At 42.2% G+C, this 27705-nt stretch overlaps 1 protein-coding gene across 2 annotated transcripts in view; it reads left to right on the top strand.

Moving 5' to 3' along the window:
- Nucleotides 1-27705, top strand: part of VTA1 (vesicle trafficking 1) — a 329615-nt gene that overhangs the window by 67146 nt on the left and 234764 nt on the right. For both annotated transcript variants that reach the window (XM_068232038.1, XM_068232037.1), the window contains exon 2: nt 16997-17091. In XM_068232038.1, coding sequence (XP_068088139.1) covers nt 16997-17091 — 95 coding nt within the window. The remainder of the gene's footprint in view (nt 1-16996; nt 17092-27705) is intronic.

Below are 27705 nucleotides of genomic sequence, written 5' to 3' on the forward strand. Positions count from 1 at the left end.
ACTGTTAAAGAACACCAAGCCTTTTCAGTGCTGCTGAGTAAATTTTTAGAATGGAGGTTCACTTTAATCTGAAACGCTTCATTTTACTTTTCCTCTCACTTCTTGTTGTCATGGACCCTGTTCCTGGGACAGGAAATAAGGAGAAATATTTCACTATCTACATATACCTCAATGGGGAATTTTGCTAAGGGGAACCTAAAAATAAAACCAACTGAACCAGGAGTTCTACTTTAAGACCGCTTTAGGTAATTTCTTTGTTTTTGGTTAAAAACATGTTTAAACTAGAAACCTTTATTTCCTGCTGCTATCATACCTCCTCTCCGACATCTAAAAATTATGCTGTTCTCATCATTTTTTTTTTTTTAACACGATCCGTCTTCATTATGTGCCTCTCTGGGAATGGACTTATTTTCAGCTATTAGAGTCATAATTTACACCAGGTGTGTACTTTATGCTCAAGTTGTGAGTATGCAGTTGTTGCTAAGCACAGTCATTTGTTTTGACACCTATTACTAGGAAAATATAATTTCTCTGCTTTCATATGATAATGGCAAATATATATTGACTGTTTACTGACAGGGTCACTATCAAGTTTTTGGAGGCCAAACCTTGGGTTAATTCTGAATATGGCATAGATCCATACACTGCTTCCAAAGCGTCAAGTGTTGTTTATTCACTCATAGACAGCTAAGCAGATGATTGTTTCAAGGCCAACGCAGGGTCTCCTTTGTCAATGCATCGCACTGAGTACCTGCACTCTGACTGTGTACTCAGTCCAGTGCAATGACATAGGAGGGCCCTGCGTGGCCCTGAAATGTTCATCTGCTTTCCTGTCTATGCGTGAATAAACAACACTTCACACTTTGGAAGTATTGTGCAGATCAATACCTTATTTGTTTTTGGAGATGACACAGTGGTTCACCACTTATTGGGAAGGGTGTACAGTTTAGAACTATGTATAATTACTTCATTAAACTTGCACCCCCTTTTCAGCATGTCTTCAGGCTAAAACTTAATCTCCTAGTCTTTCAGTGCCTTTCCATGCATCTCCTAATTTTTCAGTTCATCTCCGTATGGTCTGAGCTCTGTAGTGCCCTAAGTCTGTGCTTTGACTGCAGTGTGACCTGTTACTCATTGGCGCACATTACCAGGCTGTGGAGTTGGAGCAATTTTGGATACCTGGAGTCAGTCGGTGGTTTCATAAACTGAGGAGTTGGAGTTGGATGATTTTTGTACCAAATCCACAACCCTGGTAAGAATTAGACTAAGGAGTCAGAGCCATTTTGAGTACCTGGAGTTGGAGTCGGTGCTTTCATAGACTGAGGAGTCGGAGTCAGATGATTGTTGTGCCGACTCCACAGCCCTGCCCGTTACGCCGCCATAGCAACATGCATGTTCACCCGATAGCGTGCATGGCTCTAATGGGTTAATGGCATTGCTCTCCTGAACTTAGTACTGGTAAAATTGCCATGTGAAATCTTACAGGTGCATGGTGAATCAGGGCCCATGAGCCATCTGGGTACTTTGTATTGGAAACGTTGAAATAGCTTAGGTTGTTAAAAAAGGGTTTTGATTCTGGCAGTGCAGCAATGACAATAATAAAAGTATGTAAAAACAAATGAGAGATTTTCTGTGCCCAAAACAATTGATTGTGTCTGGTGACTATCTAGTATGAGAACAGATGTCCCATACCCACCTCAGCAAAATGCTGTATTGGATAGTACTCAGCTGACTAATACAGCAGGTCTTGCTCACTATAAGACTCTGCCTCATTGCCCTCTTCTCTCCACTCCCTGTAGAATGCAGGATGTTGACTATTAACTATTAATTATTAGATGTTATGTCCTACTGGTTAGTTGAGTCTTGTGACTGAATGTGGGATTGGTTAGAATGGACTATACACTTTATAGTTTGAGTGCATGTGATAGATGTTAATGACACTTCAGTCTTAAGAAGCAAGAGGGAACCTTGTGAAACGAGTTAGTGTTTTGTGTTTTTGCCTGTAAGATAAAAAACGAATACTTGCCTTACGGAGTACCAATGGTCCAGTGATGGTCTGATCATTGTCTGTCCAGCACAACATCCTCCGGTGGTCTACCCAGCTATGGATGTCACATGAAGGATAACTCCTGTAATCTAACAAGCGCTTTCTGCTGATGTGTGCCATATGCCAGCGTCGGCTATTCCATCAGGTGAGCGGCTCTGTTAGTGATGGGATCACCCAACACATACTTTTGACACATCGGGAGTGCCTGTCCTCTCTTTGTTTTTGTTTTTAAACAGATCTTCCACACAGGAGGCTGCATACTTTTTTTTTTTTTTTTTTTTTTTTTCCAACTACCACCAATACATCAATTTGAGCTCCCCCTACAGTGTTCTCCCCAGAAATTTTTCCCAGCCGGGTGGCATGAAATAGTAGCCGGGTGGCATGAAAAAGTAGCAAGGTGGGGCGAGATGAGAATGGAAGGTTGGTGCTTCTGTGAGCAACTCTGCTTACAGCATAGGAGGTGGTGAGCCGATGACAGCCGGGTGGTCACCAAAACTAGCCAAGTGGAGCACCCGGCTAAAAGAGCCTGGGGAGAACACTGCCCTACATTATATAACTGTGGGGTACGATCTTTCATATGCTCTTCAATAATGCTCTCTGCAGAACATACTGGCTGCTCATTAGAGAGACAAAAATGTTGTGTGTAATGTGGTCACCTGTAAAGTGTCTCAGGAATTATTATTTCGGGTGGGAAATCGTAATGTCTTTACCAAAGGGTAGGGGCAGTATGACAGAAAGCTCTGGCTCCAAAGTTTTTAGTTGGATTCTGAGGGTGGTTAAGTTATTGCATCCTTTTGATCTGAGGCTGTGGGAGATGTGACGCAGTTGCATCCTTCAGGTATCTGGGGCCTAGTTTGTGTAGGGATTTGAATTTTAGCATACCAATTTTGAAAAGGTGTGGGTTTTAATTTGAAAGGCCGACATAGAGGGCATTGCAATTTTCCAGCCGTGATGTGATGAAGGCATAAAGTAGGGTTTGATTATCCTCTAAAGGGATGAGGTGCTTAACCTTTTAGATTCCTTAGGCTTGTTCTGAATATGCTGGGGTTACAGACCTTTCAAAGAATGGTATTTTGTGAGATCTTTTGTTTGGCGTCTTGAAGCTGGTGCTGTAAGGTAGAAGTTAATAGTGTGGTGGTCTGACCAAACTACAGGATTAATTTCCACAATTGATATTGACAGTCCTGAATGAAATATGAGGTCCAAGGTGTGTCCTCCCTTTTGTGTGGGGAGGTGAATGGCTTGAAAGAAGCCCAGCTCATTCATAGTTAGAAGCAGCTCTCTTCCTAGCAGGGAGAAATAGGTGTTCACCTATATGTTGAAGTCTTCCAGGTGTATCCATCTAGGGTGTTCCAGTGCTAGGAAGGATAGATCAGCAATTTCCTTGAGAACATCTGAGCCATTGCAGGGAGGGCATTAGATGAGCAGTATGTTTATGCTTTTCTGAGCTGAAAGTTGCACTGCCAGGCATTCAAAATGGGTGGGGTCAAAGGGTTTGATTTTTTTAAACTTGATATGGAGCATAGTGTGACCCCCTACTCCTTTGCGGTCTTGCCTCTCACAGTGTAGCACAGAATAGTTGGCTGGCACGGCAGCTTCCAGAGTGGGTCCTGAGTTTTGAGATAGCCGGGTCTCGTTGACAGAGGCCAGATCTGAAGTCCCTACTAGGTCCTGTATAATAACTGCTGTTTTGTTATTTATTGACCTGGCATTGCAGACTACTGCTTTAATGTGGCTTTCCTGAGATCTGAAATATGTGTTAACAGCCCCAGGCTGGCAGTGGCAGCTGTCTTTGAGTTCTGGATTTTCTCCAGCTAAAATTGTAGCTGATGGTTTGTTTTTTTGGTGGTACATAAGGCGAAAACTTGAAGAAAAAGTAAATTGGATTGGGCCAATTGTATCACATCTGAGGGCGGCTGCAGCCTTTCTCAGACGGGATATGATGCGTCTTTAAAGGGGCACTATGGCAAAAAAATTGTAAAATTTAAAATATGTGCAAACACGGACAAATAAGTGGTTTTTTTTCAGAGTAAAATGAGCCATAAATTACTTTTCTCCTATGTTGCTGTAGCTTATAGTAGGTAGTAGAAAGCTGACAGAAGCAACAGGTTTTGGACTAGTCCATCTCTTTATAGGGGATTCTCAGCAAGGCTTTTATTCGTTATAAAGATATTACCTAAAAAGGATTTAAACAATGATGCTGGCCAGGGTCCCTGCTCGCTACAGTTTTTTGGCAGTTGGACAGACCAACTGCCATTCACGAAGTGCTTTTGAGAATAAATAAATCCCTATGAATCTCCCATGAAGAGATGGGCTAGTCCAAAACTTGTCACTTCTGTCAGATTTCTACTACCTACTGTAAGTGACGGCAACATAGAAAAGTAATTGATGGCTCATTTTACTCTGGAAAAGACGTACTTCTTATTTGTATATGTTTGCACATATTTCAAATGTTACAATTTTTCGCCATAGTGCCCCTATAAATGTTAGCTGAAAGATGCTTGGCCTGGCAGTTGGGAGGCAGAACTGTACGACATGGGAGCAGTTTAGCTGTCTGTCTAAAAGTGGCCTAACATTTCTAGGAGGATGGACTCCGAAAGAGCGCCACAGACATGAGGCTTCTGTTGTACCTTTCTGCCGGACTACAATCTGAGCTGAAATTCATGATGATTATTCTCTAAGAATGGCCAAATGTGGGCAAATTCTCATACAGATTAATGTTCTCACCTACAGACAACTCTTTAGAGGCAGAGTTTAGGAAACAAATGTAATGGCTTATTTGAAAAGGAATGATATAACTTTGTGTACTTTAATAATGTCTTCAAAGACCTAAACTTCTCCAAATAAACTTTTACCTTCATCTTATAATTTTGTTTACTGATGAAAATATTAAAATATGGATGTGGTCTGTTTTCTTTCTACTTCCACATCACAAATGGCCCCAGTTTTACTGTTCAGTTATTGTCAAAAGTGGCCTTGGGCAAATTTCCATTCCTTATAAAGGTCATGCTTTTAATCAATCCTCACATGTATCGGAATATTTCATTTTCTTCTTAAAAAGCCTTTTTTTTCTATGACTTTGACTTTTTTTTTTCTTTCTTTTTTAAATCGCTTATATTTCCTTCCATCATTGTTGTTATTTTGCATAGGAAATCATTTTGGTAATTGTATGTCTTCTGTCGCTGTTCACTTGAAGATGGTAATGTGTAATGAGAGTACTCGTAATGCCCTTTGTCTTAAATGATCAAAGATGTCATGGAGATTATGAAAAAAATTGAAGGAATGAAGGAGATCATCAGCAAATGTGGTCTTTAAAAAGAGTAATTTTCTTTACATGCAGTTATTTGCAGGAAACAAGAAATTTTCCCACCATTTTGCATGATTTTTTTTTTTTTTTGGGGGGGGGGGGGGATGCAATATTTGTAAGGAATGCATTCCATACATTGTTACAATTCCATTTAACAATCAGTTTGCAAAATTTATTTTCAGTGCTTTAACTTAACCACTTGATGACCGTAGGCTCCCCCGCCCCTAGTGACCAGGCTATTTTTTTTTACAATTTAGGCCACTGCAGCTTTAAGGCCTCACTGCAGGGCTGCACAACCTAGCACACAAGTGATCCCCCCCTCTTTCTGCCCACCAACAGAGCTTTCTGTTGGTGGGCTCTGATTCTCGCTGGCATGTCTGTTTTTTCTATTTTTCATTTATTTTAAAATTTTCCCTTTTTTAAAATTATTTTTTCCCTCCCTTCCCCCGCCAGCCAATCACAGCGGTCAGCTGTCATAGGCATCAGCCTATGACAGCTAATCGCTTCTGTGCCTCACAGGGGGACAGTGTTAGATCGCAGCGCTGTACAGTGTAAATAGATGGCGTTTCGTCTAACAGTCTCCTAGTGGCGATCGCATTCAAGCGGAGATGCGCACAAACATGCATAACCCGTCCCCAATTGGCGTGGAGCTGTCAGCAAGAAGATGTTTTGCTAATCCAGTGCAGTGCTAATCCGGTCCACAAGAACTATATCTATGAGGGATTGTGTAACAAGTGCAGTTACCCTGACTCACTTTCCCGCTTAATGAAAGTGCGTCAGGGTAACTGAAAACCTGAAGCAATGTGAAAAAAGACTTAAAGGGGTTCATCCGCGAATGAGGAAAAATATAAAAAGTGGTTTATGCATAAACTATTAAACATCCTTGTAAAATAGTGTAAAAAGTTTTTTTTTAAAAATGAATGGTTTTGTTAATACAACATGTAATGTAAATAGTGACGTATGAAGGACTGGGAGGCTAATCCATTTGTTAGGGGTGGTTTTTTATTTCACTTTTTCACAACCATAACTCCTGCCTAAGTAGTTTTCAGTGGTATAACCCACTTCTTGCAGGAATCGCAGTTATAGCCCTAACGGCTCCGCTGAGCTGCTGAATATGTGTTTACATTGTTGCTAGGCAACCAGATGCCTTGCAAAGACTCGTTTGTGAAGTCAGAAGCTGCTGGGAGAATGAATTAGTCCCATCTACACCATATGATTCTTTGTCAGATTCGATTCAATTTGATTTGATTCAATCTGACATGTCCAATTCATGATTCAATTCGATTCAAACTGAATCGAATCATGAATCGGACATGTCAGATTAAATCAAATCAATGAGTCGAATCAAATTGAATCGAATCTGACAAAGAATCATATGGTGTAGATGGGACTGATTCTCCCAGCAGCTTATGACTCTTCACAAACGAGTCTCTGCACCCGGGGTCTGGTTGCCTAGCAACAATGTAAACACATATTCAGCAGCTCAGCTGAGCTAAGCCGTTAGGGCTATAATGGCGATTCCTGCAAGAAGTGGGTTATACCACTGAAAACTACTTAGGCAGGAGTTATGTTTATAAAAATAAAGTTTAAAAAAAAACACCCCTAACAAATGGATTAGCCTCCCAGCCGTCATCCGTCACTATTTACATTACATGTTGTATTGATGAAACCATTCATTTTTTAAAAAACAACTTTTTACACTATTTTAGAAGGATGTTTAATAGTTTATGCATAAACCACTTTTTATTTCTTTGCTTATTCGCGGAAGATCCCCTTTAAGGCCAGATTTAGCAAAGCATTACCAACATTTTTTTCTTCTTAAACAGTTCTAATCAGCAAGGGGACTTTTCTGCATGAACACAATTCTTAAATCCTTCTTAATAGTGGCAGTTTAGCACAAATTTCTAGAATTGCACTTCAGTTAAAGTGGACCCAAATTAAAACTACAAGATTTCAGAAATAAAATCTATTTTCAATTTTTTTTTTTTTTATAACAAATTTTATTTCTTTTTTAACAACTTGCCTGCCAGTGGCTTTCTGGCTGATCTGTGCTGCGTAGGCTCTCCAGCCCGCAGCACAGATCAGGTTTTAGCCAGGGCGATCAGACTTGCCCCCTTTTTTCCCCACTAGGGGGATGTCCTGCTGGGGGGGTCTGATTGCTGCCAGCTCTCTGCGCTTTGCGGGGGGGGGCTCTTCAAAGCCCCCCTCCGCAGCGTTTTCAGCGCTCTGTCCCTCTCCCTCCCTCTCCCTTCCCCTCTGAGCTGCGCAGGACGGATATCCGTCCTGCGCATTGTAGGATAGGCTTCAGCCTATCAAATGACGGCGATCCCCGGCCAATCAGAGGCCGGGGATCGCCGATCTGCCTTACGGCGCTGCTGCGCAGCCGCGCCGTATGATGTAAACAGCGGGGATTTCTTCCCCGCGTGTTTACATTTTGCCGGCGAGCCGCGATCGGCGGCTCTCCGGCTGTTCACGGAGACAGCCTCCGTGAACGGACATGGAAAGGCCGCTCGAACGAGCGGCCGTTTCCGTGGAAACTTGCAGACGACCTGTTTACGCCAATCGGCGTTAGCTGGTCGTTAAGAGGTTAACTAAATATTTTTCTAAATTTTAATACATTTTTTTCAGCTGCATGATGACAAATATAAAATATTTTACATTTATTGGAGGAACCCCTCCCTTCCTTTCATATTGCCAGGACAGAATCCGTCAGACTGGTGGAGTAGGAGGTGTCCGGTAAAGGAGGAATTGATAATGACTGCCACCTGTATAACCCTAGTTATGGAAAGAGAAGGGTGAAAAGCATGCACTGAAATGCTCATAGGCTTGAAGGAGTGTTTATTTATCTTTTGTATGTGTCAGAGTGGTGCAACTAAATATTTTGAATTAAAAAAATGTTTGGTTTAAAAAAAGTGCAAATCCATCCCCAAACTGCCGCAAATTAAGAATTGCTTAAAGGATACCACAACCGAATGGTTGTGGTAAAATTGATTGCTGGACTGTGTAGGGGGTGATGAGCGCATACCTGCATTTCCTCCCGCCCCCCTCCGTCTGCCGCCGTTCATACGTTATACACTCCGGTGTGCGGCGACTTGCTTGACCTCTGCCCCGGACATACTGCGCCCTGTGTGCGCAGTATGTCCTTCCCCCTTCGCTTCTGGCCGGCGCATAGTGCCAGGCTCAGAAGCACGCTGTCCCCTTTTTGCTGCGTTTGCGCTCCATTACACCGAGCGTCACATGCTAATCATGTGACGCTCGGTGTAATGGAGCGCACATGCAGCAAAAAGGGGACAGCGTGCTTCTGAGCCTGGCACTATGCGCCGGCCAGAAGCGAAGGGGGAAGGACATACTGCGCACACAGGGCGCAGTATGTCCGGGGCAGAGGTCAAGCAAGTCGCCGCACACCGGAGTGTATAACGTATGAACGGCGGCAGACGGAGGGGGGGCGGGAGGAAATGCAGGTATGCTCTCATCACCCCCTACACAGTCCAGCAATCAATTTTACCACAACCATTCGGTTGTGGTATCCTTTAATAGCACTTCTACACACCTTGGCTAGACATGATTTGGGAAGTGCTCCTATCCCTTGCTGAATCCTCTGAAGCTGTTCTGTGCTTAACCCTTCCAGTGCTGGGCATTGGTGCAGTACAGCAGATGTATTGGTTTCTTCAACAACAGCAATTTCCCTCACACACTGCACTGTCTATGAAACCTTCCTAACTCCTCCTGTTTAACCTCTTGAGGACCACAGTGTTAAACCCCCCCAAAGACCCGGCAATTTTTCTGTTAATTGGCCACTGCAGCTTTAAGGCCAGGCTGCAGGGCTGCACAACACAGCACACAAGTATTATTATTTTATTATACATTTCCTCCCTCCCCCCCGCCAGCCTATCACTGCGATCCCCAGTACAGCGCTGCCTTAGATCGCAGCGCTGTACATGGTAATTAGATGGCGTCTAACAGTCTCCGAGCAGCGCTGGGAGACTGAAGGCGTGCGCGCGATCTCCTGCAAAACAAAGCCCCAGGACTTTACGCCGATTAGCATTAGGCGGTCCTGGGGCTACTGCCGCAGCCACGCCCATCGGCGTGACGCGGTCGGCAAGCAGTTAAGAACTGTTTAAGAAGGAAACTGCACTATTTGGTGAATTCTTCATATGTCAGAGACCGGTCTGCACGGATTTCTAAAAACCTACCAATATTTTGTCTCAGACACTCTTGATAAATGTCCCCCATAGATACTTGCATAAGAAGAGGGAAGGCTCTGAATCCCATCGAGCCTTCTTAATCCTCTTTCCTCACTCTCGGTTCACAGTTGTCCCTCATTCAAAATGTGCGAATTCCGGACTTCAGGGCAAGCTGTAAAAGTATTTGAGACTCCAAATGCTTGCAAAGACAGGCACAACGATATTGTACATACGCAAACCCAGTATTGATGGTGGGAGTATTTGAAAGACTGCATTAGGAGTCCCAAAGAGTCATTCAACTGAGCTGGTGGAAAAACTTCAGCGGTGGAATAAGGGGATCTAGAGATGACAGGGAAGGCTCTATGGGATTCTGAGCCTTCCCTTTTTTTAGGTAAGTTTTTTTTTTTATATGTCGCTTCAGGCTCACTTGAAGTACTCCAATACACTATTGTGTAGAAACCCTTTTACAAACTTGCAATAGACTCTCCTTTCCTGCATGCATACTTAGCAGCCTCTTTGCCTTTCTGTATACCTAAGGATAAAAAGCTTGTTTGCCAATTCTTTATATTGTTATTTGATGTATTTATATATGTTAATTAGGTTACCATTCAGTTGTTTCCTTTTTTTTTTTATTTTTTTTTTTTTATAAAGTGTAACTGGCAGACATAAAATCAAAATTCAGTTCTTTATTTTTTTTCTGGTAAAGATGTAATAAGGATGCTAACCAGGCAAGGTTAAAATCACTCTTACTTTGATTCTCCATAAAAGATCATTCCCCGGTTTCCCTGGCTCTTATTTGGTATATCCTCCACACAAAGGAAGTTGCAGGGCATGCTGGGTTTTCTTTTTTCCTTCTTTACTTTCCTCTCAGACATACTGTAGCTAATGCAGCCTGATTGGCTGAAGCCTGTTTCCCTCCCATTTTCCTCTCCCACACCTCTGTTCCTCTCTGATTGGCCAATACATATCATGCCGAGATGCTGAAAAAAGTAAAATAAACCAACTTTGCAGTCATACAATAATGCATTTTGTATTGCAGAGCTGGGTGGGAGTGTCTGAAGACTTGGGAGGAGGGTGGGCAAAGTATACACAGGCAGAGTAAGGGATGATGTGATGTCAGGATTGGCTTCAAGATAAACAAAGTCAAAATAGAAAATCCGAAGGATTTTCTCTTTTTTTTTTTTTTTAACTATTAAAAAAATCACTGAGATCAAAATGTGGACAGTGCAATACATATGTAAGTAGAGCAAGTACCGTATTTATCTACTTATATATGTGTTTGGTTTTCTGAGTATATGGCTGACCGCTCCTCTTTAAGTCTTCCATCCCTTCCTACAGAGTTGGGGCAAAAACATGCCCCATACTCCAGATGTTGACTCACCAATAATTTATATACAGTATATAACACCTTGTGTTTTCATATTTTGTTTTATGCATCCCCATTTTCTTTTACAGTTTAGCATTTAATTACTACCTTTAATTTAGTATTAATGTTAAACCAATTGTAATACACATTTTTCAAGTAATGAGCAATGGAATCTATGAATATTATGTACCTATATGAAGTTTGGACCGAACTCTTCTATATTATTTTAAAACTTAGAAAAAAAATATGCTTTGGATAGTTGCCTGAAAAAAGACAATTGTCCACTAAGTTTAACCAGCCCACAAAGGAAAAAAAAACAATCCTGCACCTTCAGAAAAAGAGGAAGGCAAAGCCCGTTAAAAGCATGAGGCAGTTAGCCTAAAAAAAAAAAAAAAAAAAAAAAGAAAACACATTTTCTGACTCTAGTAGCAACTGGGAAAAAAAATCACTGGGTGAACTTTCTTCTATTTATTGTTGGAAATGTAGATACTACTTTGTTCTTTTAGAACAGGGGTAGGGAACCTTTTTGGCCGAGAGACACATAAACGCGACCTATTTTAAAATGAAATTCTGTGAGAGCCATACAATATGTTTAAAACTAAATACAAGGTAATGTGTACATTTTATACAAAACAAACACTTTTAAAGGACAATAAGTGTCTGAATTCTTTTTAATAACATTGCTATGCAGTTGCTAACGGTTAGTCAGAAAGTGCAACGTATCCATTGATCTCAATGTATTTGTATCAGAAAATGCAACCCAACCCTACTCTCACTCAGAACCCTCCTCTACTGGGCAACTGATAACCCCCCCGGACATGGGCGAAACTAGAAATCACTGGGCCCCTCTGCAAAAGTTTGGATTAGGCTCCCACATAGGTGCCAAATAATCTTAATGGGGCAGCGTTTCACCATAAAATAATGAATGCGGCAATGTTTCACCAGAAATTAATCGTAAAGTGGGCTGCATTGCACCATAAAATAATCGTAAAGTGGGCTGCATTGCACCATAAAATAATCGTACAGCGGGCTGCATTGCACCATAAAATAATCGTACAGTGGGGGGCATTTCACCAAAAAATAATCATAAAGTGGGGAGCATTTCACCATAAAATAATCGTAAAGTGGGCTGCATTTCACCATAAAATAATCGTAAAGTGGGGAGCATTTCACAAAATAATCGTAAAGTGGGCAGCATTTCACCAGAAAATAATCGTAAAGTGGCCAGCATTCACCAGAAAATAATGGGAGTGGCAGGTCAGGGTGTGGAGAGGTAGGTAAAGGTGCTGGGTGGGCAGGTGATATTGCTTGGTGGGTGGGGGGAACAGGTGAGGTGCTGGGTGGGTAGGTGATATTGGTTGGTGGGTGGTGGTGGGGAAACAAGTGAGGTGCTGGGTGGGTAGGCGATATTACTTGGTGGGTGGTGGTGAGGAAACAGGTGAGGTGCTGGGTGGGTAGGCAATATTGCTTGGTGGGTGGTGGTGGGGGGAAACAGGAGAGGTGCTGGGTGGGTAGGCGATATTACTTGGTGGGTGGTGGTGGGGAAACAGGTGAGGTGCTGGGTGGGTAGGCGATATTGCTTGGTGGGTGGTGGTGGTGGCGGAAACAGGTGAGGTGCTAAGTGGGTAGGCGATATTGCTTGGTGGGTGGTGGTGGGGGAAACAGGTGAGGTGCTGGGTGGGTAGACGATACGGATATTGCTTGGTGGGTGGTGGTGGGGAAACAGGTGAGGTGCTGGGTGGGTAGGGGATATTGCTTGGATGGTGGTGAGGGGGAAACAGGTGAGAAGCTGGGTGGGTAGGGGATATTGCTTGGATGGTAGTGAGGGGGAAACAGGTGAGGCGCTGGGTGGCAGGCTTTGTAGTGCTAGCTAGCTAACTCACCAGGCCAGGCAGCTTCACCGCGGAGTTCCACAGCGCGGGCTTGGCTGACGTCACTGGCCGCAACACTCAGGCCTCCAATCCCTGCACGCCGCGTCATGGGGGGCGGAGCTACAATACGTTGGCTGCGGCGGCTGGAGGAGGCTGCGCTCAGCGCGCGATGTAAGGAGAGGCATGCAAATTACAAAGGCCCGGCACGGAGGGCGCAGATTTAAAAAAGTAAACAGGCTCTCTGGCCGCTCTGTCGCACATCTTTTAGCGAGCCAGAGCCATATGCGGGCATGAAAAGAGCCATATATGGCTCGCGAGCCATAGGTTCCCCACCCCTGTTTTAGATGAACATCCAGTTCTTTTAGGTTCTACCAGGACTTATCCTAATGGAGAACTCCACCATTTCATCACAGTGAAGAGCTTTTTCTGGAACTGCTCTGGCCGGAGCCCTGCATAGCCCTAAAGCACACCTGAATTAGGGGGAAAAACCTTGGGCTCCTTAACCCCCCTCCTCCATAGTCTTTCAGGTACCTTGGTCTCAAGGTCCTCTCCTTTGTTCCAGGTCACTAAGGGACCTGAAAGACTACAAGGACTGGCAGAAACCCCAGGTAAGTGAAAAAATATGTTTTTCCCCAATCCAGGTTAATCCGGCTATGTCTCTAGTAGGTTAAATAGCGTTACTTCTAATTGACCTTAGACTTTGGTAGAAATATTAAACTTTGACTATGGTTGAAAAAAGATTGTGATCTCCTTTGTTAGTGACATGAATTATTCATTGATTTCTTTCTGGTACTCCTTAGTAAATTAACTGGCTTCTCCCCAGAAAGTCACCCGAGACTGGCACAGGCATTTGATTGTGTGCTACCCTGTAAGACCGTAAATGACCTGAACTGTTGATTATGTATTGCAAAAAATATACCAGTGCTGCATAAATGATCCTATATAATAAAACCTCTGTGTCTTTGCGACCTCCTGTGTCCCTGCTTCTAGTTTGCTGTCTGAGAACCTCATTGCATTGTGGGAAATAAAAGCTTTTTCCAACTGCCAAGTAAGCAACATTTCCCTGTGTGCATATACTTAGAACAGCAGTGGGGGACGGTTGAGCAGGACGCGTTGCCGGGGTTTAGCGGATGTAGCCTAGCACCCGTTTAACGGGCGGGCCTTTTTACTAGTAGAAAGTATAAAAGTATAATAAAGAGAATCAGATGCTTGAAATAACAGTGTTTTTTCATTTCCTTTTAAAATAAACAAAAGTTTGCTTTCCTAAAACAGAAAGAATTTGCGATAATTCAGGTTAGAGTGAGCTCGAGATGTCTCCCAGGCACCACTGCTGAATATATGCAAATTAACCATTGTACCCTTAGAAGCTTTTAAAATAAACAACTGGATTAAATATGGTTTATCATATTTGCCTGGAGAATTGTCCTTAATTTATTTTCAGTTATTTAAAATTTGCAGTTTTGAAATAGTTAGGATTTTATGAGAACAGACTACTTTAGTTTCTGTTTCCATGTGATTTATACATCTGAAAAAGATGCAGCTGCTCATAATTTACAAACTAGAGATACATTTGTGGGTGAGAAAACTTAAATGGGAAAGTTTCCGTTTTCTTGCAGCTACTGAGCTTTTTGTGAGCTTTGCACTAGACACATATTATAGACATACTTTGAATAATTTATGTGGTTTGACTTCCTCAGTACTTCCTGCTTCCTGACAGTTGCCTCCTTCTTGTTGACCAGTTGTTACCAGGCTGAATGCAATGATTTTATATAGTTTGCAGAAACCTGTACCAGATATTTACCTTTTACATTTTTTTGTTTGTTTTTTTTTTCAACGTGATCACACCAGAAGCACGCTTAATATTGAAAGTGGGTGTGATCACTAAATAATAACCAGCAAACCATATTGTATATTGTGAAGACTTTCATATTATGTACTCTTTAGATATGGTAAGCAAGATGCAAATAATTGGGGCTTGCATTAATATTTCCTGTAATTTAGACTTGTAATCAACAGGATGCTAATTTGATCCAATTTCAAGGGCATACATTTCATTACATGAAATCTAATTGTAAGTCAAGGTAATTTGCGTTTCACTGACCATCACTGGTAATAAGTACATAAACAAAAAATGTATCCATGTCAACTGCAAGAATTGTGCAGCACCAATACTCAGAAGTGTGCGGGGTCAATATGCAAGCTACACAGACAGAGCATTGTGACAATAATCAAATTCGGCAGCAGAGCAACTGACCATAATAATACATATGGGGCTTAAAGGGGGATTACACCTTCTTATGCTTTCATTTCTGTATATGTATGTGACAGTACCCAATGTATTATACCTTACTCTGGGTTTCACTTATGGAAGTGGTTTACTGGAGTCGCACAAAGTGATTTTGATTCCCCCTCTTAGCTCGCAAGGGCAGGACTTTCTCACCCTTTTGTGTCTTGGAATGTATTACACATTTATTCATATTAAGTTTGTCACTGTAATTACCAATTCTGTATTTTGTACTGAGAGGTACAGACTAACCACCAAGCTCATGGTGACCCAGAACAGATGTTAAGAAAAACAAAAGTTTGCTTTCCTAAAACAGAAAGAATTTGCGATAATTCAGGTTGGAGTGAGCTTGAGATGTCTCCCAGTGCCACACTGCGGAATATATGCAAATTAACCATTGTACCCTTAGAAGCTAAACACACCTCCAGAACCGCTGGAATGCAATGATGTGTCAGCTTGTTAATTTGTACAGAGCCATAATAATCCAACATGCATACAGACTGTTTCGGATTGTTTGATCCTCAGCAGTGCACGGCATGGATTAATTTGGCTCTATGGAGTAGGGCTTGTAAATCCGAGAATCTGAATGTATTTTGTACTAACTCTGTGTTTCGTATATTGGTGTATACCATTGTCTGTATTATTTTGTACCCTATGTTGTACAGCGCCACGGAATATGTTGTCACTTTATAAATCAATCATAAAAAGATATTATCAATTATCTTTGTTCTAGCAGATCTGCATGAGATTTTTTTAATGGCTTGTTTAACAGTTATGCTTTGATGAATTTAAAGGGAACAGAAACTGAGAAGGATATGGATTTTTCCTTTTAAAATAATACCAGTTGCCTGACTCTCTTGCTGATCCTGTGTCTCTAGTGCTGGGCATACACGGCTAGATAGTTCTTATCAATCGAGCCACTGATGGCTCGATTGATAATATCCAACCTGTCCCGATCACCGCAGGGGATCGATTCTGCGCTTGATCCCCGCGGGCGGACAATGGAAGAAACAAGCGGCTGATAAGGAAGTGCCCGCGGGGACGAGCGGGGACACGCCGGCATCGAGCCAGCGGCTTGATTCTGGCGCATAAACGCACCGTGTATGCCCAGCATAATACTTTTAGCCACAGCTCCTCAACAAGCATGCAGATCAGGAGCTCTGAATGAAGTCAGACTGGATTAGCTGCATGCTTGTTTCAGGAGTGTGATTCAGGACTGCCAAGCAACTGATATTGTTTAAAAGCCTCCATATCCATCTCAGTTTAGGTTGCCTTTAACCAAACCTAATGGAAAATTGATTTAATTGGTATAGCGCTTTTCTCCTGTCATACTCAAAACATTTGATATCTGCAGCCACTAAGGTGGAAGTACAGAGACCCATAACTGTTAGCATAACTTGGTTAACAAATGTATTCTGCATTAATCATAAATAGGTCTCTAATTCCTCAGATGATTCAATAATCCCTTTTCATAGCGCCACCAATATATCAAAAGTTTCTCTTTACGCTTTCCAGAATATACACCTTTAGCACTGGCTTCACCTTTTTTACAGCATTACACAGCTCGCCTCAATGTGAAATATCATTTTTGAGTTCTTCCTGTAAATTGTAATCTTACAATAAGCAGGGACCTCCTCCTAGTGTTTCCAGTTTCTGTGTATTTTAGCAAATGAACATGTAACATTGGCAATGTTTTCAAACTACGCATCAATTGTATGTATTTGCACTCGTGTAGCTGAATGTCCTGATTGCGCAACGTCTTGAACTACTCTTACATCTGTTCTTCCCGCTATTGTCTGTTTTTTACTATGATGTTTGATGTGCAGAAGATTTTGGCGCTATTTAAATAAAGAATAATTATTTTTTAGGCATATAAACATAATTTTAGTATCCCGATCTCTTATTTTATTCTCTTTTTTTTTTTTTTTTACTTCCAGGTCGCTTGTATGCTATGCAAACTGGAATGAAGATTGATAGCAAAAGTCCGGAGTGTCGAAAGTTTCTTTCAAAACTCATGGATCAGTTGGAAACTGTAAGTAATCACATATTTTGCACAACTGTATGCTGTGACTACAAACTGTGAAGTGTAGTGGTTAACACTCTAATTTTGCAGCCTGAGTCCGGAGTTCATTCTCCGGCATGGACACCATCTGATTTGCTGAGCACATACTGTAGGGTTCAGTAGCTGGCATTAGATCCATGGCCCCCTGTGTTTTCCCTTGATCCAGACATTTGTAGTAAAATGGAAAAAAATTGTATCTTTACAAGAAACTGAAATCTATGAACAGGTCTTAACCTCCCTGCCGTTCTAAAAATGTGCTGCGCACGGCAGGGAGGGTGTTTTTTTTTTTTTTTTTTTTTAGCATGTAGCTAGCCTAGCGCCAGCTACATGCTCCCCCCCCCCCCTCCCTGCGGTGTCCCCCCGTATGCGCCGATCGCCGCCGGCGCATATGCCCAACCGGAAATCCCGTTCTGAACGGGATTTCCATGACCATGACGACGGGCGCGATGACGTCACCGACGTCGTGACTTCAGAGGGAGTCCCGATCCTCCCCTCAGTGCTGCCTGGCACTGATTGGCCAGGCAGCGCACGGGTCTCGGGGGGGGGCCCTCTGATGCGGCGGAGCGGCGGCGATCGTAAGTGACATGCAGCTAGTAAAGTGCTAGCTGCGTGTATAAAAAAAATTTATGCAAATCGGCCCAGTAGGGCCTGAGGAATCCTCCGCGGCAGGTTACCCCGAGCTGAGCTCGGGATAACCGGCAAGGAGGTTAAAGAACAAGCAGCACCCATGCTAACCTAGAAATAAAAACACATATATAAGTAGATAAATACTACTTCTACTTACATAACAGTTGTATTGTGCTATCCACGTAATGATTCCTGTGAATTTTATAAAGGAAAAGCAGAAAATCCTTCTAGGCAGTGGCCATCTTGCCAAGCTAATGCTGACAACATATCCTCCCTGACTCTTGTTTCCCCCCTCCCTTCTCTTGCTCATTGTGTATTCATTAGCTGCCCTCCTCCCAGAGTCTTCAGACACTCCCACTGAGGTGTATACTAACAACTGCACTCTTTTTTTTTTTTTCTTTTTTTTATTTACACATCCAATCACTGAGTCACCTCAGCCTTGCTTGTAAACACAAGTAATCAGAGGGTGGTTCTGATAAGCAGCTTGGCAGGGAAATAAATGGAAGAGGAGGAATATATTATAGATAAAAAAAACTCCCAGCATTCAACTCTGGCACTGTTAGGCACTAGGGCCAGTGCTCCTAAAGTATGTGATAACTACAAACCATAACAGCAGAAAAAGTTTTGCAAGTTTTTAATGCAGGATTAGCATCTTTATCACTTAATACACTCAGACCAGTTGCTGTTGAAATTTGATTTTATAGTGACAATACCGCTTTAATCACATTTTAAATTATGAACTTGATTTTATCTGTAATTTAATTCATTCATTTTCTGATATCAAGTCAATTTTAAAGTTACCTGATCAGGTGTTCTTTCAGCATCCCTGTTCTGCAGCACAACCTTCCAGAGCTGTAATCTGACACCATTTCCTGTGCTTTGCCAGTATCTCCTCTGACCTACCCATGTTTACTGTCTTAAGAAGCTAGCCTTAAAGAGACACTGAAGCCTAAAATAAAAAACAGTTTTTACTTCAGTCTTCTTTAGCATTAATGCCCTACCTGAAACGCTGCATCCCCGTGGCTGAACTCTCAATTAAAACCCCTGAAATCCCAAGGGAAAGATTTTGGGCTCCTTCCGTGTAGAGGCAGAGCTTTGGGCAGTAGCTCTAGTATACCTCTACTCAAGTCAATCTGTGCTGATCACCGCCTCTCCCTGCTTCTCTCAGTCTTCTTTCACTGAGAGGGGCGGGGAGAGGTGGCGATCAGCGCAGATTGATTGGACTGGAGGCAGATCTACAGCCCAAAGCTCTGCCACCCCCGGGCAGCAAAATCCATGACTTGGACAGTCATGGGTTTTTGCTCCAGGATTTCGGGGGTTTTAATTGCGAGTTCAGCCACGGGGTTGCAGCGTTTCAGGTAGGGCATTAATGCTAAAGAAGACTCTGAAGTAAAAACAGGGTTTTTTTTTGAGGCTTCAGAGTAGCTTTAAGCACCTTTCATACACATACAATTTCAATCTGGACTCAACCCATGCTGCATAAACTTTCAACACTTTATTTCCATAAACAAACGGTGATACAGTTATGCGGTTATTCTTCAATTGCACCGCGTCATTTCAGAAAAGTCAGATTGCACATTAACGATACAGTGTGACCATACAGTGAGGCATACAGTTCCTTAAAGCCAATGGTTCCCGATTAATTTTAAAAAAGCCAGCTACTTACCTAAGGAGAGGGAAGGCTCTGTGTCCTAATGAGCCTTCCCTCTCCTCTCCCTGTGCCTTCGTCGCAGCGGCAGCTCCTCTGCGGGGGACTTCGGATATCTTCGGGAGCCAAGTCCTTCCGAAGACGGGTGGCTCCATACTGCGCACGTGCGAGTACACGATGGCACTCGCGCGTGCGCAGTTTGGAGCGGCCCGTCTTTGGGAACACTCGGATTCCCGAAGACTGCCAAAGCCTCCCTTCGGCGGCGGAAGTAGCTGTATTTGACCAATTTAGTCAAATATTGCTACGGGGGAGCCAGCGCTGGAACGGGCACCGAGAGAGGAGAGGGGAGGCTCATTAGGAATCTGAGCCTGGCCTCTCCTTAGGTAAGTATCTGGTTTTTCTTTTAGCGAATCGGTTCCCATTCTCTTTAAAAAATATGCCTCCCTTCCAATGTACTAGAACCAATAGAGAGTTGCACACCATGCAGCCTTGCGAAGTGCTGATCCATTTGAAAAGTCGAAGTATAATCCAACAGGTCTACACACTCATTAGAAGATCAGGTTGTATATTTACATTACATGGCAGATGTCCATTCGAATAACCAATGAACATTTCGGGGTCACAGCGGATCCTTTTTTGTCAAGGTATTAAACAGAATGGTAACTACCTTGACAAAGGTGTCAGGTTGTTAGCAGGGCCACGCCCACTGCTTCGTTCCAGCGCGATGTTACAACTCTGCCGTGCAGAGCTGTAACCACTCCCAGCCGCGCATCTGATTGGCCATGGCGGCCTGCTTTTCAGGTTGCCATGGACACTTCCGGGTATGGTATTATCAGCCTAACGGCTGATTTGTACTATGGGCGGCGGACAGCGTGGATTTTGAGTTGCAAACTGTCACCACGCAGTCTGCAATATTAATACCATGGATTTGCTGAGGATTGTGGACACGATGGGGCAGATGTACACTCTGATCTGAAGCTACTAATCATACAGGTCAGCTATGGGGTAAGGATTATTGATTTTACTGTGGTATTTATGCATTGTCATTAGATTATGTATGGTAATTGAGGGGGAGGTCCTTTTCTCTTCTGATGCCTGGTGATTGATCACTGTTGGTTTATATAATGTATAATGTGCTTGTATTTTGTATCACTCATATGTCTGCACTTATCTGATGAAGGGGACCCTCCGTGGCCCCGAAACAATTGTCATGCTGTACATTCAATAAATGTGCTTGGGAACTCGAATTGGTGTGCCAACCGACTTTGAATTGATCGTACTGAACTGATGTTGCTTCTACATCAAGGTTGTGCACCCAACTACTCACGGCAAGGTGTGCCTTTCCTAAATCTGTTACTACCTTGACAAAGGGGACCCACCGTAGCCCCGAATGTAATGTGAATAAACAACCTGATCTTGTACCGAGTGTGCAGACCCGTTGGATCACACATTCGCTGCCAATGTAAACGCATCAACTGCGATATCTGCACTATACCAAGATCAATGTGCTAGCCCCATGCATTATGATGATTTTGTCTGCTATGATGCAACAGGAAAAGGAACCTAATGGCCCATCACACTTTTATTTCTGAAGCACCAGGATTGCTCTGCCCTTACTGTACAGAACTACTGGACAATGAGAGCTAGGAATTTCTATCAGGTTGGAGCAACTAATAGTTTTTGAAGAACTCTGCTCAAATTTTAAATAAATGTAGCTTTTGGTATGGAAATGTTCTCTATTTCATAAGATGAATGAAAGGCAATGTCTTTCCTTGTCTTGTTTCTACTCTCTTTTAATAGCATGAAGAATAAAGAACTGTAACATTTTTTTTCATAACACGTTCCAGGTTGCCCACTGACAAATGGATTTCTATGCAGCACTGCTACATACATCAAAGACTGGCCTTGCTCCTTCATTTAATAACACCCCTGCATTTGTTTCATTTTTTTTTGTCTATCGTTGAAAGGCTTTGTGGTCTGATATGTTAAAAAAGCTGTCCTCTCAACGGGACTTCAAAAGCATAGACAAAGTGCTTGCCTTTTTATGCAATGACAGTTTATTTTAACACCGCCATCTGTATTAGCATTGTATCATGATTTGGTTTTAGTCATCCGATTATTTTGTTGGCTTGTGCTTTTGGGCAACATTATTGCTGAGTTTCTAAAAAAAAAAAAAAAAAAAAAATGTGCCAATCCATAAAGAAGGAAAGAAGTCAATATGTCACTCACCACTACATAAACTATTTTCCGAAATGCAGCTTGAATGACAACACTCATTAAACCACATTTCTCCTATCTAAAAACCAGTGGGTTGACAATCACCTGATATATGTTCACACAGCTAAACCTGTGCCCGTGTAATCTCCTAGAGCAGTGATCTGCAAACTTGGCTCTCCAGCTGATAAGGAACTACAAGTCCCACAATGCATTTGCCTTTATGAATCAGGACTGTGGCTGTCAGACTTCTGCAATGCGTTGTGGGACTTGTAGTTCCTTAACAGCTGGAAAGCCAAGTTTGTAGATCACTGTCATAGAGGGTAAAGAGGTATTTCCAGTAAGGGTTAGCGCTCTCACCTTGCTGCGCTGGGTCTCCGGTTCGAATCCCAGCCAGGTCAACATCTGCAAGGAGTTTGTAAGTTCTCCCCGTGTCTGCGTGGGTTTCCTCCTGGCACTCAGTTTTCCTCCCACATCCAAAAAACATACAGTAAAGTTAACTGGCTTCCCCCTAAATTGGCCCTAGACTATAATACATGCATAGACATATGACTATGGTAGGGACTAGATTCTGAATCCCTGTGCGGGACAGTTAGTGACAAGACCATATACTCTGTACAGCGCTGCATAATATGTCGTAATATGTATATAAATACTTAAAAAATAAATAAGGCAGAAGCGGAATTATAAATTACATGGAAACCAAGATTTGAAAGCACCGCCTGGTCAGAGAAAAAAAACAAATGTTTGTTGAACATTAACCTCCCTGGCGTTCAATTTCCCCTGGATTTCTGTACAAAAAGTGATCCAATTCATTTTCATAACCTTTTTTTTCCCTGTAAATTTCCAAAATGTGTCAAGCAAAGGTCTAGTATACAGTGCAGAAGAGTATTATCGTGTATGCACGTCAATACTGTTCACGGCATGTTTCGTATGGACGTGTATAACCTTCAATACTGCTAGGGAGGTTAAAACAGAGTTCAACCTGGGCTACAGAGCAAGAGATACCAATTGCCATCTTGTGCAATAAGATGTAAACCTGATTTCCACTCCTTGGTGCTCCAAATACAAATCTTAAAGGGGAATAACATAAATGATTATTTAGGCAACCATTTAAGTTATTCCCCTTTAAAAATTATTACCAGGTGTCCCATGTACCATTACGTATATGCCCACCCTTCAATGTACAGGTTTTTGTATGATTCACTGTGTAAGAATTTATGAGATTCTTGCAATGTCAAACCCTCATTCATTTAGAACCAATGTTTTTGCAGAAGACTATATGCAGAGTTCTCTCTTAAGACATATATTCTAGTGAAATATCTTGCTAGAAGGAAGGTCAGCTAGTTCTAATATAACAAGTTGTTCAGTCCAGGAGGCACCAGAACACATTACAAGACTTTCAAAACAATAACTGTTTGCGTGAAATAGCAGGAAACAGGTCGCCGGAATTCCAGTTTTAGTCTTGGGTTCCTGTCATGCGCAGTGGATTTGCTGTAACCAAGATGACTGCTGAATGAACACGTAGATGCTGTGCTTACTTTTACTGTGATAGTCCCAGTTCTTTCTTCTATTGTGAGTAAAATGACTCCACATCACAAACAATGCAATCTGGGAAAGCTTGACATTTGTAATTTTCACCTCATGTTTGAGGTGACACAAAGCATTTATTTCACGCTTTTCTCCTGACGGACCAAAAGCGCCACAGGGGCATGATCTTTAGGCAGTAGCAGTGTTAGGGTGTCTTGCCCAAGGTTTACTTAATGAATTGGTGCTGACTTTTTTTTTTTTTTAATAATCTTTATTTAGCAAAGATCATGAACAGTACAGTATAGAATCGGACATAATCATCGCATCAGTTAAATTACAGGATACAGAATATATATATATATATATATATATATATATATATATATATATTTTACAATAAGATCATTACCTATCACAGCAAAGTAACTGGAAATCCTTGGGTCTACATATACACCGGTATAAGACGGTCTATAAATGTCAGAACCAGACCCCCATTTGATATCCAAATATACATAGGAGACTGTTCACAATACTGGAATAACACTTATAACATTTTTATAACTAAACTAATAACAGAACTTTGAACCAACTAGACCACAATGTTCTTTTGGGGACGCGTCTTAATATTTGACTAGTACTCTATATGTAATTATAATCCGCGTCCACGTATGGCTATATCACTACACAAAGTGTTACCTTAGCAGCTAGTGTCTCAACAATACATTTTACTACAACATCAACTACCAGAGAATATAATAGGTGCTGACTTACTTCACAGGAAGAGCCGAGATTCGAGCCCGTGTCAGAGCTGAGATTCAAACTTCCGTGTCAGAGGCAGAGCCCTTTACCAGTACACTATCCAGCCAATGCATCCAGAGTAACTGAATAAAGGGGGTGAGGTGCAGATAAAACTTTGGGAAAAAAACACAAAGACAATGGGAGCCCAATTGCGCAATATGCACCCTGTCCCTTGTAAAGGTAAAATATATTCACAAATGTGGGTTGCAAAGGGGGGTAACCAACCACAAGGAGCAGGTGGAGAACACAAACCGTCTCCACTCCGGTATCGGCAATCCAGTAGAAGCCGGATTGGAGGTGGTCGCACTCTTGAAAAAATGTGCACAGGTTCTGCAGATGGTAGGGACACTGCAGACTAATACACAACTGAATCTTCTGTCAACCTTACTAGTTTCTTTGGAAAAGTAAGCCACCTCCTCCTTTTTTCTAATTTTGTAGTGTTTTTAACACCGTTTTATTGCCACTGGGCGCCTCTTTCTTTCGTACTGCGTCCAGAGGGACCTCTGGTTACTCCAATTTCCTCTCACATCCCAAAACTTACTGGTAGGTTATTTGGCCTCCTCTGTGACTTTGGTATTGTTGACTGCTTGGAGAGACCGTTAACAAAATGAATTCTTTTGTATGTTTTGCAAAGCACAGCATCTTGAATCAGTGTATACTTCATATATGACCGCAGTCTTTCGTCTTTTTTTGCATTATACACAGTTATTTATTAGACTAAGTTAATACGATTCCCAGAACAGAGTGATGCAATGCCAAAGGAATGCAATGTGCAGATTCTTCAGTATAGGTTCAGCTATATATATATATATATATATATATATATATATATATATATATATATATATATATATATATATATATATATATATATATATATATATATATATATATATATATATTATATACGATTTTGGACTGGAGCTTGTCCTTTACAGCACTTATTTGATATGAAAATGAGAAATGTTTGTTAATAAGGTCAGAGCCCTCTCCTGAGGTGTGGCCTTCAAATGCAGGCCCATCCCATGTAATCTCTGTAGATGATTCAGTGGAGACAGGGAGGGATAATAGTAATAGCTTGTTGGTAGGTTATTGAGCTGTGTTTGTAATTATTTAGGAAAAAAAGTGAAATGTGCTTATCTTTGGAAATCGCTTCGATTGTATTACATCTTATGTCTTTTGTTAGACAACACAATACACAGCTTTTAGAACATTTGTGTTAATTGTCTTATTGCCAAAGTTTTTGTAATCCTGTTGAGTGCAGTGATTCTGACAATCCTGCCATACAGCACAGCTGGATAGATAATCTCATTTGATAGCAATTAGGTAATACAGTAACTCGCCTGCTATCTGGTTGCTGATTATGCAATGAGGGAAAATCATCATGCTGATTAGGTTTATCATTATGCTCTCCTGTGTTAGAGATTGACACCAGTAGAGCTTTGATGATTTATAATGATGATCCTCCCACCTCTTGTTCAGGTATTGCTGTATATTGAATTATAGAATGCAATTATAAAGAAAGATTGAGGAACTTAAACAATTTTTTTTTTAAAAAAACGTACATCGTTATGAATTCATATGGCATACGTGTCACTAGTTGTGCCTAATGCAATACGGGAGTATTCATGAAATAATCTGAAAAAATAAAAACACCTGTCTCTTAAAATACATTGGGAACTGAGATTTGGTCAAACACATTTACAAACATTTGGGAAGCGAAAGCACCACATCAGCACATTCCTTGTAACTGCAGTTCTGTTATAAAATAGAAATCTGCAACAATTTACATATATTGCAGTAGATAAACCATGTGAGCGGGGTTGCATGGAGACTGGCCTTAAATCGGATCCAAGATGAAAAACTAGACAAGACAAATAACATATCGCGCTTTTCTCCTAGCGGACTCAAAGCGCCAGAGCAGCAGCCACTAGGGCGCACTCTATAGGCAGTAGCCGTGTTAGGGAGACTTTCCAAAGGTCTCCTACTGAATAGCTGCTGGCTTACTGAACAGGCAGAGCCGAGATTCGAACCCTGGTCTCCTGTGTCAGAGGCAGAGGCCTTAACCATTACACCATCCAGCCACCAAAAAAAAACTAACTATAACAAGTAAGTTATCTATATATCTTATCTAAAATTTAGATAGTTTGTACAGCAAATCTTGCTGCAAACAGCTTCAACAGTTTGTTTATGTCTTCCTGTGATACACTGACAGCAGCCATGTTCTGCTTGTCACATTACACAGGCAAGCTGTCTCCAGCCCTCACCCTGTGAAAAGTGCACTCCCATCTCTTCCTCCCTCCCCTCTGCTTCTGAAATCTTTGGCTAGTAACACCTCCTATTCCTGCCCAGACCGAGCTCCCATAGAGCCATACATTGCTCTAAGAGTGCCAAGGCACAAAAGGAGCTGTGGGCGAGGCTTGTTTAGTTGTTGATTTACATTCTGACATTTATTACATGGTGCCATTTTTACTGTTGGCAGGTGATGTAGCTGCTGCATGTTTTTTTGGCAGTTGGAAACAGCTGTAAACAGCTATTTCCCACAATGCAGCAAGGTTCACAGACCGGAAACTGCCAAGAGTACGTACTCAGAATTTCTTTGTGGGAGGGGTTTCACCACAATATCAGCCATACAGCACCCCCGATAGTCTGTTTGTGAAAAGCAATAGATTTCTCATGTAAAAGCCAGTATCAGCTACTGATTGGTATAAAGTTCCATTCTTGGTCGGAGTTTCTCTTTAAAGGGTAGGTTCACGCAGGAGCTAAAAAAAATAAAAATCCAAATCCACTTACCTGGGGCTTCCTCCAGCCCGTGGCAGGCAGGACGTGCCCTCGCCACGGCTCCGCAGGCTCCCGGTCTTCTCCGGTGGCGCACCCGACCTGGCCAGGCCCGGCTGCTAGGTCGGGCTCTTCTGCGCTCCAAAATGCGCATTACAGCCCGGAGGACGTCCAATGACGTCAGCGCGCACCAGTGACACACACGTTGGAGAGCAGAAGAGCCCGACCTGGCAGCCGGGCCTGGCCAGAGAAGACCGGGAGCCTGCTGAGCCGTGGCGAGGGCACGTCCTGCCTGCCACGGGCTGGCGGAAGCCCCAGGTAAGTGGATTTAGATTTTTATTTTTTTGTTGCTCCTGCGTAAACCTTCCCTTTAAATAATCTGATAACAGATGAATGTATTAGAACTCTACCAAAAAAGAGCAAACCGCCACTCATCAACTATAAACGTACAACACTTTATTTTCAATAGTGAATCAAAAATGGTCCCCCAAAAATACCAACCCAAACCTATTAAAATCCCCTAGACACGCTGGATCATCCAATGAGCGCTCCTGGCAACAACCACACTCACTCTAACCTCACACACTGCAATATGAGGTCTGCCAGTCCATTGTCAATAACAAGTGTGAACCAAGCTGGGCTGTAAAATTCTTTCAATGGCTAGTGGCTGATTTCAACACCATTAAGCACAGAGTATATCATAGTCTCTTGTAACTTCACATGCTCTCCAAATTATTCAAACTGAACTTTTGCTTAAACTAACGTCCATAATATCTACGGAGCATAATCAGCAATTCCACTTCAGCCAAATGTTATGCTTGTTAAGTGACACCGGCTTACCGCTCCGTTGGTAGACAAGATTGTGTCACTGCTGGCACTCCACTCTGCGTTCTACGTTTACTTCAGTGTCAGCACTCTGCATAATTGGCTACTCACGTTGCTTCTTCCCACCACGGCGTCCCACAGTGTTACAGGTACCTGTAAGTGCC

Source organism: Hyperolius riggenbachi, chromosome 4 (assembly GCF_040937935.1).
Source record: "Hyperolius riggenbachi isolate aHypRig1 chromosome 4, aHypRig1.pri, whole genome shotgun sequence".
Lineage (NCBI taxonomy): Eukaryota > Metazoa > Chordata > Amphibia > Anura > Hyperoliidae > Hyperolius > Hyperolius riggenbachi.